The sequence below is a fragment of the Cyprinodon tularosa genome, unplaced genomic scaffold, assembly GCF_016077235.1.
Source record: "Cyprinodon tularosa strain WSP-4 unplaced genomic scaffold, ASM1607723v1 ctg199, whole genome shotgun sequence".
Taxonomy (NCBI): domain Eukaryota; kingdom Metazoa; phylum Chordata; class Actinopteri; order Cyprinodontiformes; family Cyprinodontidae; genus Cyprinodon; species Cyprinodon tularosa.
Genome location: NW_024038729.1, coordinates 2,660,212 through 2,673,124, shown reverse-complemented (window position 1 = coordinate 2,673,124; position 12,913 = coordinate 2,660,212). Strand labels below are relative to the sequence as shown.

Here is a 12,913-nt window from a genome sequence, read left to right as displayed (position 1 = left end):
CAAACAGGAACAGACGAGGCAAAGCTACTATGAGAAAAAGCAGAGAGAGCAGAACATTAGAGATTGAACTAACAGATTCTACAGAGTGGGAGAATAGAGATAGAATGATGAAATGGGGGTCCCTATGTCCTCCAGCAGTCTAAGCCTATAGCAGCATAACTATAGAGATAGCACAGGATAACCTGAGCCACTTTAACTATAAGCTTTATCAAAAAGGAAAGTTTTAAGCCTAGCCTTAAAAGTAGACAGGGTGTCTGCCTCACGGACTAAAACTGGTAGTTGGTTCCGCTGGAGAGGAGCCTGATAACTAAAAGATCTGCCTCCCATTCTACTTTTAGAAATTCTAGGAACCACTAGTAAACCTGCAGATTTAGAGCAAAGTGCTCTGTTAGGAACATAAGGAACAATCATCACAAAACGCCATTTATTAACAAACCAAACAGAATGCTCTCAGGGTCTGGCTGCTTAATGCACCAACGAATCGGCCAGAACGTAAATGGATCAGCTGATGATGATACAAGGAAGAGACGCTAATATTGGCCCAAAAAAGTTTTTTTTTCATATGCTAACAGTAAGTTATATCGTTTGAACAAGTTTGCAAAAAATAAAAATGACTGTGGAAGAAAATGTTTAGACTTATGTATTTTTCTCAAAACAAAGATTTTACTCTCATCCTGACCCCAAAGAAGAGACCATTGTGCTGCTACGTGTTTTAAAAAGGTGATCCATATAAAATAACTTTAACAAAATCAATTTAGTTGTTTCTGCATTTCTTATGATGATAACCCAAAGATCTGGACTTGTTCTACAGTTTACACAGTAAAAATTGCTTTTTTTCTTCTCAAATATTGCTGTATAGCCCTGTGCCCCATGCTGACTGCAATGAAAAGGCTACTATAATGTGCTTCATTATCATACAGCACCATGACACACATCTGTCACAGGTTTTGCCTGCAGGAATCTCCATTAGAGCCTTTAATCAAGAACTGCAGGTTAATTTTTCTACAGGGAGCCATCTCCAAAAGTTTTTGTTTCAGGCTGTATGTAAGCACCCTAATCCCTGGACCTCCACATCCAGCATGGTGACCTTCAGGATCGTCTGCCTCCAGCCACCTGGAAAGCTGCTGCATATCAAAGCATTTCTGCAAACCATCGCATGGAGTCATTAAGTGCTCACCTTTGATGATGGGGCTTTATGGAGGGATTTTCTTCTCCTGGATGAAGTTAGTTGTGGATTGAAAAGAGCAAATTGCATTTTGCTGATTTCAACATTGTGGATTGAGCCTCATGGTTGCCGATGGGTTATGGGCAGGTGTTTTGGACACAGGTGATTGTATTCATGGCTTTTCGAAGGCACAACAGGTCGACGAGATCCTGAGGCCCATTGTTGTGCCATCCATCACCTCCAGGTACAGCATAATGCTTCGCCTCATTAGTAAAGCTTGTTGATGCACAATGACGCCTGCTGAGCAGTTTTCTTTAAAACTGCATGTTTTATGTAAAAAATCTGCATGCACCAACCTGAAGGTATGCAGACATTTTGAATTCACAATAAGATGCAGAAGAACGAAAGCTCACCAAAAGAAACTGAAACGTTATTTTTCAGTTTCTTTTTTTTTTTTTTTTTTTTTTTTTTTTACAGTGTCCTGTGTGGCAATGTGGCAATAAGAATAATTGTCTTGATGCCAAAAAGAGCCCAACAGATTTTACTTTCACACGTGGAGCAGTATGGTTCAGTTTATCTAAAGGAACATCAAACCTGACAACATACCTGGGAAAAGAAACAGCCTGAAAACTAAATATTGCTCAGTTTAGTTTATGTAAATGCTCACGAAAAACATCTCTAATCACGATGACTAGGAATTTGCACAGAAAAACTAAATAAAAGAGCATTTCTGGACAAAATGCTGCAAATGACCAATTAAAACTAAAATTGTAATGTTTCATATGTAGGGTTTCAGTATTCAATACAAAAATATGGTTTTATTTTCACATTAGTGCCACAGCAAATGCTAAATATAAATCTTGAATCTTATCCTAAATATATTAAAATGTATTTACACATCGCTATGTAATAATATATAAATCTTAAATGCATATTCAAATCTTGCATTTATTTTTATTATGTAAAAATCTCATTTCTGAATATGCTGAATCTCAAGTCTAAATATACATGTTGAATCTTTAATCAAAATCTTAAAGACAAATTATTTTTATCTTTAATATTTAAAGCTAATTCTAATATTTAATCACTTTCTCCACAAATAATTAAATGTTTAACATCTGTGAAACTCAACCTCTAAAATGTGGCATTAAAATAATTTCAGGTAATTTATTCCATTTATTTTGTATATATGACTCTTTAATGCCGTCAGTAGAAGCATTGCTTTAATTTTTTTTTTATGTTGTGACTGTATAGGTTTAAAATGAATAACAGGATTAATCAATCATCAAAATAATTGTCAACTAATTTGGTAATTGATTATAATCACCTAGATAATTGGTACACAGACTTTAAAGACATGAAGTTTGCTGAAAGATAACATATTTACAGTATTATTAAGGTATATATAAAACAGGTTTTGAATACTAGGTTATAAATATGATCTAAAAGTTAAATAACCATATATTTTGTTTACATGATAAAATTGAGATGATTTCTGATGAGGCAATAAAAACCACAAAATGGGTCCATAAAACAATAACTATGAAAACCACACATGGGTTAAAATGTGCAATAAAGGGTTTTATATTACAGATATTGATTGAGAAATCTTAATTTACTAAAATATTTTTTTTATAAATATAGAAAATATATTTACTAATTGATTATTAACCCATAGGTGCAGTTTTATCTCATTTTTATTTACCATTATCAGACTTTGGTGACCCACCTCCTTCACTGGGACTTTTCTCCAGCATATTATATCGGTTTAAATACACCTTAGGCCGCCATTAATCTCCTGGAAACCCCACCTTAATATTCTGGTCTGAAAACAAACAAGAATAAATAAACTACCAAAAGATCCATGGAAAATTAGAATAAAAACCCTTAGAGTCGGTTCTTGACATTTTTATTCAGCATTATAACCGTTTAACCTTCAAACAAGAACAAATAAACCGTTAAAAAGCCCAATCTGATCTGTAAACCTCTGACTGCATCCTCAATAATTTCATAGCAAAATAATTTATACTTTATGTAATGCTAAATATAGTGGCTAAAATCCTATATTTTAGGCTACTGGCTGCTATTCCTGAAGGCGTTCAGGCTCGAACTTTGACTTCTAATAAATTCCTTTATTAACATAATTTCTATAGTTTGAATAATTGTCTTTAAATAAATGCATAAATTCAACATTAATCCAAACCAAACACAGTAGAAAATTGTTCCCTCCTCTCATTAACAGCTGAAGAATCATGTTTGACTTTAAATAATACCAACCCCCTTCAAACAATCAGAACTCAAAATAAAATACGCCCCCTGGTGACAATAACAATATTCACACTTCCTCCATGAAGTTTCTTCTAAAATAAACACACAAAAAGTTGGTAATGCAGTATAAAACCTCTGTAAACAAATCTAGAGAAATATTAGAATCCTCTAAATTACTGCAGCTGTGCCAGGACACCCGGCAGGTCCAGAACAGTAGGGATGGTGTAGTCTGGTTTGACTGGACCGTCTAAGCTGGTCCTCTCTGCTCTGTGAATCCACACGGTGGCCCGAACCCCAGCGTTAAAGCCCCCCTGGATGTCTGTGTCCAGATTGTCCCCCACCATGACGCACTCCTGCGCCTCCACCTCCAGCTGGTCGAAACACAGCTGGAAGATGGACGGGAAGGGTTTCTGCTCGGCGTGATCTCCGGCGATCACTACAGCATCAAAGAACTCCTCGCACTTGACCGCCTCCACCTTTTCCCTCTGAGTCTGAGCGTCCCCGTTGGTGAGCAGCAGCAGCTTGTATCGGCTGCGGAGTTGCTTCAGAAGGTTGCGCACCTCAGGGGTGAGGCACAGGACCTCCAGCCGACTGTTCTTCCACATATAGTAGCACTGAGAAGCCAGGTCGGATATAGAGCACCTTCCTATAGTCTCTGCAATGCTTTCCTCCCAGTGGCAGACGCGGACGTCATCTTGGGAGGTTCCGGGTAACCGATCAGAACTCTCATGCAGCAGCTTCTGCTTGAATTTGTCAAAAATGCTGCAGATTGCATCGTCATCCAGGCTCAGTTTGGACTTCAGAAGCTCCCTGGTCTGTAAAAGTTCACATGCAGAAGATTAAAAGTCAGCTTCCACTTCAAAATGACAACCTGTCGTAAACCAGACTACATTAAATAAATCAGCTCAAACTCTCTATGTTATAACCATAAAGTTTATTGTAATTTCTCGAATTGTGATTTTTTTCAGTGTCAAACCAGCATGTTTCACAGTGGGGGTGAAAATTTTCCTATGTTTTTTGCAGCAAAGTAGTTTTGCGGCAAACAAATATTTTTTTTTATAACTGGTGAGGTGGTGGCCTAGTGGTTGGTACGTAGAGCTTTGAATCCGGAGGTTCTGAGTTTGAGCACCACAAATTGCCTTTGAGGGTCCTTGAGCCTGACCCTTGATCTAAGACTGCTCCTCTGGTGGGGCACATTAGCTGGCAGCCTTAAAAAAAATGGCTAGCTCAAGTGATAAGTCACCTGTCCCGAGTGGCGGCCTAGTAGTTAGGCCATGGCATGCCACTTCCTGAGCAAAGACCATTAGCCCCGAACTGCTCCACGAGGGCCACACAATGGCAGCCCACTGCTTCCCAACGGGTTAAATGCAGAGAAAATTTTGTTGCTCGTTGTAATGACAATAAGACCAAAAAATAAAAATAAAATCTTTCTCCAATGACTTTATTCATCCATAAGTGTCAGATAAGTGGAGACCACATAAATGTTCAATCAAAAAGGAAGGCAGAGAACACAATGTACCCTAGTAAAATACATTTTATCCCTCAGAAGGGACGTTTAGAAAAAAAAAAAGTCGATTTAACCCTTTACAGGGCAGGTTAGTGTTTTTTATCACTTATAAATGAAGTCTCCCACCCCCCGCATCCCTCAGTGAGGTCTAGAAGCACAAGATCTATATCCAACCGTTCAGCAAAGATGCTGCGACCAATTAGATGAGCCCATGAATGATATATTACCTACTGTAAATTAAGTTGGGGAAAAAAGTTAATTGAAACGTAAACCAGTATCAGCATTACTGCCTCTGAGGTTATGTTGTACCAAAAAAAAAATTTTCTTTCAGAGTGTATTTTATGAATTTCTTATAGGAGCAATTATGTTATTTTTCTTAATATATTTAATATAAGTTGTTGTTTCTTATTATTACATTTGATTTTTGCCATCAAAATATCCTTATTTTTTAATGTTGCGAAGGTAATAAGGTATTTTCCTGGATTCCAATAACACTATTTGCTTGAACATTTTATTTTCAAAGTATTTCACTGAGTTCCCTATTAATGGTTAAAATATTTTCTTTTTTTAATTACATTTTTAACTCTTCAGAAAATCTTACCAAAATGCATCCATCTAGCTCCGCCCCTGATCAATACTACGGTTAAAGTAGTGTTGATATGCATATTTTTGTTGTATTAACAAATTATCACCACCCGTCCAAGGAAAGAGAGAGTTTTCCAGGTAGTTAACTCCTCCCTCGCCAATCGTCCATTACTTTCATCCGAGTCCTGCGCCGGCTGATTGTTATGAAGCGGAGACCAATCACCGTTCACTTATCTTCAGCTTCAGCTAATTATTTATGTCTATGTCTATGTTTAATTAAACACAAAACCCTGCGAGTTAAATTGATTTAAAACAAAAGAATAACTCTGTTTATTTACAATCCTAGCTGAACCAGCAAGCATCAGAGTTTCAAACCCGCTTATTTTCCGCCAGCAGGAAGCTTCCGCCATTATCACCTTCTGTAGAGCCACTTCTCCAGCTCCACTCGTTTCTATCAGCGTGTTGTCCAAATCAAACAGGATCGCTTTCACAGATTTAGCCTCCATGGCCGAAGCACGCCGTCATTCAAAGCTTATCAGGAAAAAAACACAGCTTTACGGAAGCAGGCGAAGTTAGGTGCTTGATGGGATTTGTAGTTCTACATTTTTAATTAGCATTTACATTGTTTCTCCTGTAGATGGCGCCACGCGTGCACTGAAAATAGCTCTACTAGGACAATGCTCTGTTTTTAGGACATTTAAAGTTCTTCAGTTGAAGTCAAACAAGTTGAAATACAATATAATAAATTAAGACTTTATTGTTGTAGTGAAAAAAAAAAAAACAGAAATTAGCTTTAATCATCCCGTTTTTGCACATTTATTTAACCCCTATTAATACTGTTACTCTAATTGAGAAACAGGCAGGGAGACTTCAGCTCCACTTTTTTCTCTCCAGCCAATACATTCTAAGCATACATAGGCTATATAAAAAGGAATCCATAAATATATGTTAGTAAATATATATTATTACATTTTTTAAATAAAAAAAAAAAAAACCTGATTGTTGGATTTGGATCAAATGTGTATTGTAACAACCAGTAAAGCCTATTTAATGTTTTACCATCAGATGATATTTATAAAACTCCTTTCAAATCACCACTGCCAGTGGTGACCAAAAGAATTGAATTTTTTTAGGTAAGATTTTTGCATGAATTTCAGTGTTATCAGATGTAGTTTAATGTAAAGTTGTGACGCTACCTGTTGGAGTTACTCCAGAGTTTGTAATTCTGTCATTTTGATAGAACTAGAATAGCTGAATGTTTTCTTAGAGAGTGTGGTGCTTAAGTCATTCGTCATTTGTCAAAAAAATGTGTTGTTGCATTGCATCAAAAGGGAAATTGAGACAAGGACCGCAAGTGAGCGGACACGGAAATCAAAGACTGATCAAATCTTCCGTGACTTCTTTGATCAAAGCTTTAGACAGCCAGAGCAACCTCAGCAAGTGCAAGTGCCATCTAATTAAGGAGAACTGAGGTCTGAGGTCGGCTTACCATGACTGAAAAAACATGTTCAGACTTTTGGCGGAAGGTCTGGCATCATTAAGGGCAGCAAAGTAGCTACCTGTGACAAAAAAGAAAAAACACCAAGCACAGATGGAAATCTAGAAAAGAGCAGCATGAGCTAACTCATCTAACTCCAAAAGACTGGATTCAAGGTGATTCTCAGACAAAGTGAGATTAATCTGCTATAACCAGGCATTAATTTGCTAGAACCAAGCATTAATCTGCTATAACCAAGCATTAATCTGCTAAAACCAAGCATTAATCTGCTAGAACCAGACACCAATCCATTAGAACCAGAGATTAATCTGCTAGAACCAGACACTAATCCTTTAGAACCAAGCACTAATCTGCTAGAACCAGACAATAATCCTTTAGAACCAAGCACTGATCTGCTAGAACCAGAAACTAATCTGTTAGAACCAGACAATAATCTGTTACAACCAGACATTAATCTGCTAGAACCAGACATTAATCTGCTAGAACCAGACACTAATCCATTAGAACCAGACACTAATCTGCTAGAACCAGACACTAATCCTTTAGAACCAAGCACTAATCTGCTAGAACCAGACACTAATCCATTAGAACCAGACACTAATCCATTAGAACCAGACAATAATCTGCTAGAACCAGACACTAATCCTTTAGAACCAAGCACTAATCTGCTAGAACCAGACACTAATCCATTAGAACCAGACACTAATCTGCTAGAACCAGACACTAATCCATTAGAACCAGACATTAATCTGCTAGAACCAGACACTAATCCATTAGAACCAGACATTAATCTGCTAGAACCAGACACTAATCCTTTAGAACCAAGCACTAATCTGCTAGAACCAGACAATAATCCTTTAGAACCAAGCACTGATCTGCTAGAACCAGAAACTAATCTGTTAGAACCAGAAAATAATCTGTTACAACCAGACATTAATCTGCTAGAACCAGACATTAATCTGCTAGAACCAGACACTAATCCATTAGAACCAGACACTAATCTGCTAGAACCAGACACTAATCCTTTAGAACCAAGCACTAATCTGCTAGAACCAGACACTAATCCATTAGAACCAGACACTAATCCATTAGAACCAGACACTAATCTGCTAGAACCAGACACTAATCCTTTAGAACCAAGCACTAATCTGCTAGAACCAGACACTAATCCATTAGAACCAGACACTAATCTACTAGAACCAGACACTAATCCATTAGAACCAGACATTAATCTGCTAGAACCAGACACTAATCCATTAGAACCAGACATTAATCTGCTAGAACCAGACACTAATCCATTAGAACCAGACACTAATCTGCTAGAACCAGACACTAATCCTTTAGAACCAAGCACTAATCTGCTAGAACCAGACACTAATCCTTTAGAACCAAGCACTAATCTGCTAGAACCAGACACTAATCCTTTAGAACCAAGCACTAATCTGCTAGAACCAGACACTAATCCATTAGAACCAGACACTAATCTGCTAGAACCAGACACTAATCCATTAGAACCAGACATTAATCTGCTAGAACCAGACACTAATCCATTAGAACCAGACACTAATCTGCTAGAACCAGACACTAATCCATTAGAACCAGACATTAATCTGCTAGAACCAGACATTAATCTGTTAGAACCAGACAATAATCCTTTAGAACCAAGCACTAATCTGCTAGAACCAGACACTAATCCATTAGAACCAGACACTAATCTGCTAGAACCAGACACTAATCCATTAGAACCAGACACTAATCCATTAGAACCAAGCATTAATTTGCTAGAACCAGACACTAATCCATTAGAACCAAGCACTAATCTGCTAGAACCAGACACTAATCCATTAGAACCAAGCACTAATCTGCTAGAACCAGACACTAATCCATTAGAACCAAGCACTAATCTGCTAGAACCAGACATTAATCTGCTAAAACCTGAAAATAATCTGTTAGAACCAGACACTAATCTGCTAGAACCAGACACTAATCCTTTAGAACCAAGCACTAATCTGCTAGAACCAGACACTAATCCATTAGAACCAGACACTAATCTACTAGAACCAGACACTAATCCATTAGAACCAGACACTAATCCATTAGAACCAGACACTTATCTGCTAGAACCAGACACTAATCCTTTAGAACCAAGCACTAATCTGCTAGAACCAGACACTAATCCATTAGAACCAGACACTAATCTACTAGAACCAGACACTAATCCATTAGAACCAGACATTAATCTGCTAGAACCAGACACTAATCCATTAGAACCAGACATTAATCTGCTAGAACCAGACACTAATCCATTAGAACCAGACACTAATCTGCTAGAACCAGACACTAATCCTTTAGAACCAAGCACTAATCTGCTAGAACCAGACACTAATCCATTAGAACCAGACACTAATCCATTAGAACCAGACAATAATCTGCTAGAACCAGACACTAATCCTTTAGAACCAAGCACTAATCTGCTAGAACCAGACACTAATCCATTAGAACCAGACACTAATCTGCTAGAACCAGACACTAATCCATTAGAACCAGACATTAATCTGCTAGAACCAGACACTAATCCATTAGAACCAGACATTAATCTGCTAGAACCAGACACTAATCCTTTAGAACCAAGCACTAATCTGCTAGAACCAGACAATAATCCTTTAGAACCAAGCACTGATCTGCTAGAACCAGAAACTAATCTGTTAGAACCAGAAAATAATCTGTTACAACCAGACATTAATCTGCTAGAACCAGACATTAATCTGCTAGAACCAGACACTAATCCATTAGAACCAGACACTAATCTGCTAGAACCAGACACTAATCCTTTAGAACCAAGCACTAATCTGCTAGAACCAGACACTAATCCATTAGAACCAGACACTAATCCATTAGAACCAGACACTAATCTGCTAGAACCAGACACTAATCCTTTAGAACCAAGCACTAATCTGCTAGAACCAGACACTAATCCATTAGAACCAGACACTAATCTACTAGAACCAGACACTAATCCATTAGAACCAGACATTAATCTGCTAGAACCAGACACTAATCCATTAGAACCAGACATTAATCTGCTAGAACCAGACACTAATCCATTAGAACCAGACACTAATCTGCTAGAACCAGACACTAATCCTTTAGAACCAAGCACTAATCTGCTAGAACCAGACACTAATCCTTTAGAACCAAGCACTAATCTGCTAGAACCAGACACTAATCCTTTAGAACCAAGCACTAATCTGCTAGAACCAGACACTAATCCATTAGAACCAGACACTAATCTGCTAGAACCAGACACTAATCCATTAGAACCAGACATTAATCTGCTAGAACCAGACACTAATCCATTAGAACCAGACACTAATCTGCTAGAACCAGACACTAATCCATTAGAACCAGACATTAATCTGCTAGAACCAGACATTAATCTGTTAGAACCAGACAATAATCCTTTAGAACCAAGCACTAATCTGCTAGAACCAGACACTAATCCATTAGAACCAGACACTAATCTGCTAGAACCAGACACTAATCCATTAGAACCAGACACTAATCCATTAGAACCAAGCATTAATTTGCTAGAACCAGACACTAATCCATTAGAACCAAGCACTAATCTGCTAGAACCAGACACTAATCCATTAGAACCAAGCACTAATCTGCTAGAACCAGACACTAATCCATTAGAACCAAGCACTAATCTGCTAGAACCAGACATTAATCTGCTAAAACCTGAAAATAATCTGTTAGAACCAGACACTAATCTGCTAGAACCAGACACTAATCCTTTAGAACCAAGCACTAATCTGCTAGAACCAGACACTAATCCATTAGAACCAGACACTAATCCATTAGAACCAGACACTTATCTGCTAGAACCAGACACTAATCCTTTAGAACCAAGCACTAATCTGCTAGAACCAGACACTAATCCATTAGAACCAGACACTAATCTACTAGAACCAGACACTAATCCATTAGAACCAGACATTAATCTGCTAGAACCAGACACTAATCCATTAGAACCAGACATTAATCTGCTAGAACCAGACACTAATCCATTAGAACCAGACACTAATCTGCTAGAACCAGACACTAATCCTTTAGAACCAAGCACTAATCTGCTAGAACCAGACACTAATCCTTTAGAACCAAGCACTAATCTGCTAGAACCAGACACTAATCCTTTAGAACCAAGCACTAATCTGCTAGAACCAGACACTAATCCATTAGAACCAGACACTAATCTGCTAGAACCAGACACTAATCCATTAGAACCAGACATTAATCTGCTAGAACCAGACACTAATCCATTAGAACCAGACACTAATCTGCTAGAACCAGACACTAATCCATTAGAACCAGACATTAATCTGCTAGAACCAGACATTAATCTGTTAGAACCAGACAATAATCCTTTAGAACCAAGCACTAATCTGCTAGAACCAGACACTAATCCATTAGAACCAGACACTAATCTGCTAGAACCAGACACTAATCCATTAGAACCAAGCATTAATTTGCTAGAACCAAGCATTAATCTGCTAGAACCAAGCATTAATCTGCTAAAACCAAGCATTAATCTGCTAGAACCAGACACCAATCCATTAGAACCAGGCATTAATTTGCTAGAACCAAGCATTAATCTGCTAGAACCAAGCATTAATCTGCTAAAACCAAGCATTAATCTGCTAGAACCAGACACCAATCCATTAGAACCACACATTAATCTGCTAGAACCAGACACTAATCCTTTAGAACCAAGCACTAATCTGCTAGAACCAGACAATAATCCTTTAGAACCAAGCACTGATCTGCTAGAACCAGAAACTAATCTGTTAGAACCAGACAATAATCTGTTACAACCAGACATTAATCTGCTAGAACCAGACATTAATCTGCTAGAACCAGACACTAATCCATTAGAACCAGACACTAATCTGCTAGAACCAGACACTAATCCTTTAGAACCAAGCACTAATCTGCTAGAACCAGACACTAATCCATTAGAACCAGACACTAATCCATTAGAACCAGACACTAATCTGCTAGAACCAGACACTAATCCTTTAGAACCAAGCACTAATCTGCTAGAACCAGACACTAATCCATTAGAACCAGACACTAATCTGCTAGAACCAGACACTAATCCATTAGAACCAGACATTAATCTGCTAGAACCAGACACTAATCCATTAGAACCAGACATTAATCTGCTAGAACCAGACACTAATCCTTTAGAACCAAGCACTAATCTGCTAGAACCAGACAATAATCCTTTAGAACCAAGCACTGATCTGCTAGAACCAGAAACTAATCTGTTAGAACCAGAAAATAATCTGTTACAACCAGACATTAATCTGCTAGAACCAGACATTAATCTGCTAGAACCAGACACTAATCCATTAGAACCAGACACTAATCTGCTAGAACCAGACACTAATCCTTTAGAACCAAGCACTAATCTGCTAGAACCAGACACTAATCCATTAGAACCAGACACTAATCCATTAGAACCAGACACTAATCTGCTAGAACCAGACACTAATCCTTTAGAACCAAGCACTAATCTGCTAGAACCAGACACTAATCCATTAGAACCAGACACTAATCTACTAGAACCAGACACTAATCCATTAGAACCAGACATTAATCTGCTAGAACCAGACACTAATCCATTAGAACCAGACATTAATCTGCTAGAACCAGACACTAATCCATTAGAACCAGACACTAATCTGCTAGAACCAGACACTAATCCTTTAGAACCAAGCACTAATCTGCTAGAACCAGACACTAGTCCTTTAGAACCAAGCACTAATCTGCTAGAACCAGACACTAATCCTTTAGAACCAAGCACTAATCTGCTAGAACCAGACAC

At 37.9% G+C, this 12,913-nt stretch overlaps 1 protein-coding gene across 1 annotated transcript; it reads right to left on the bottom strand.

The window, feature by feature from the left end:
* Positions 1-3,061: 3,061 nt before the first annotated feature.
* Positions 3,062-6,100, bottom strand: LOC119782915 (N-acetylneuraminic acid phosphatase). The gene is made up of 2 exons (XM_038284123.1): positions 5,942-6,100; positions 3,062-4,248 (listed from the first exon to the last, which is right to left on the bottom strand). The coding sequence occupies exons 1-2, from the start codon at positions 6,029-6,031 to the stop codon at positions 3,607-3,609; spliced, it is 732 nt and encodes a 243-aa protein (XP_038140051.1). The 5' UTR covers positions 6,032-6,100; the 3' UTR covers positions 3,062-3,606.
* Positions 6,101-12,913: the final 6,813 nt, after the last annotated feature.

Excerpts from the sequence above, each read along its gene's own strand:
- LOC119782915 (XM_038284123.1), bottom strand. The coding sequence starts at position 6,031 with ATGGAGGCTAAATCTGTGAAAGCGATCCTGTTTGATTTGGACAACACG. Across the intron at positions 4,249-5,941 it reads GAGAAGTGGCTCTACAGAAG|ACCAGGGAGCTTCTGAAGTC; the intron begins GTGATAATGGCG and ends GAACTTTTACAG.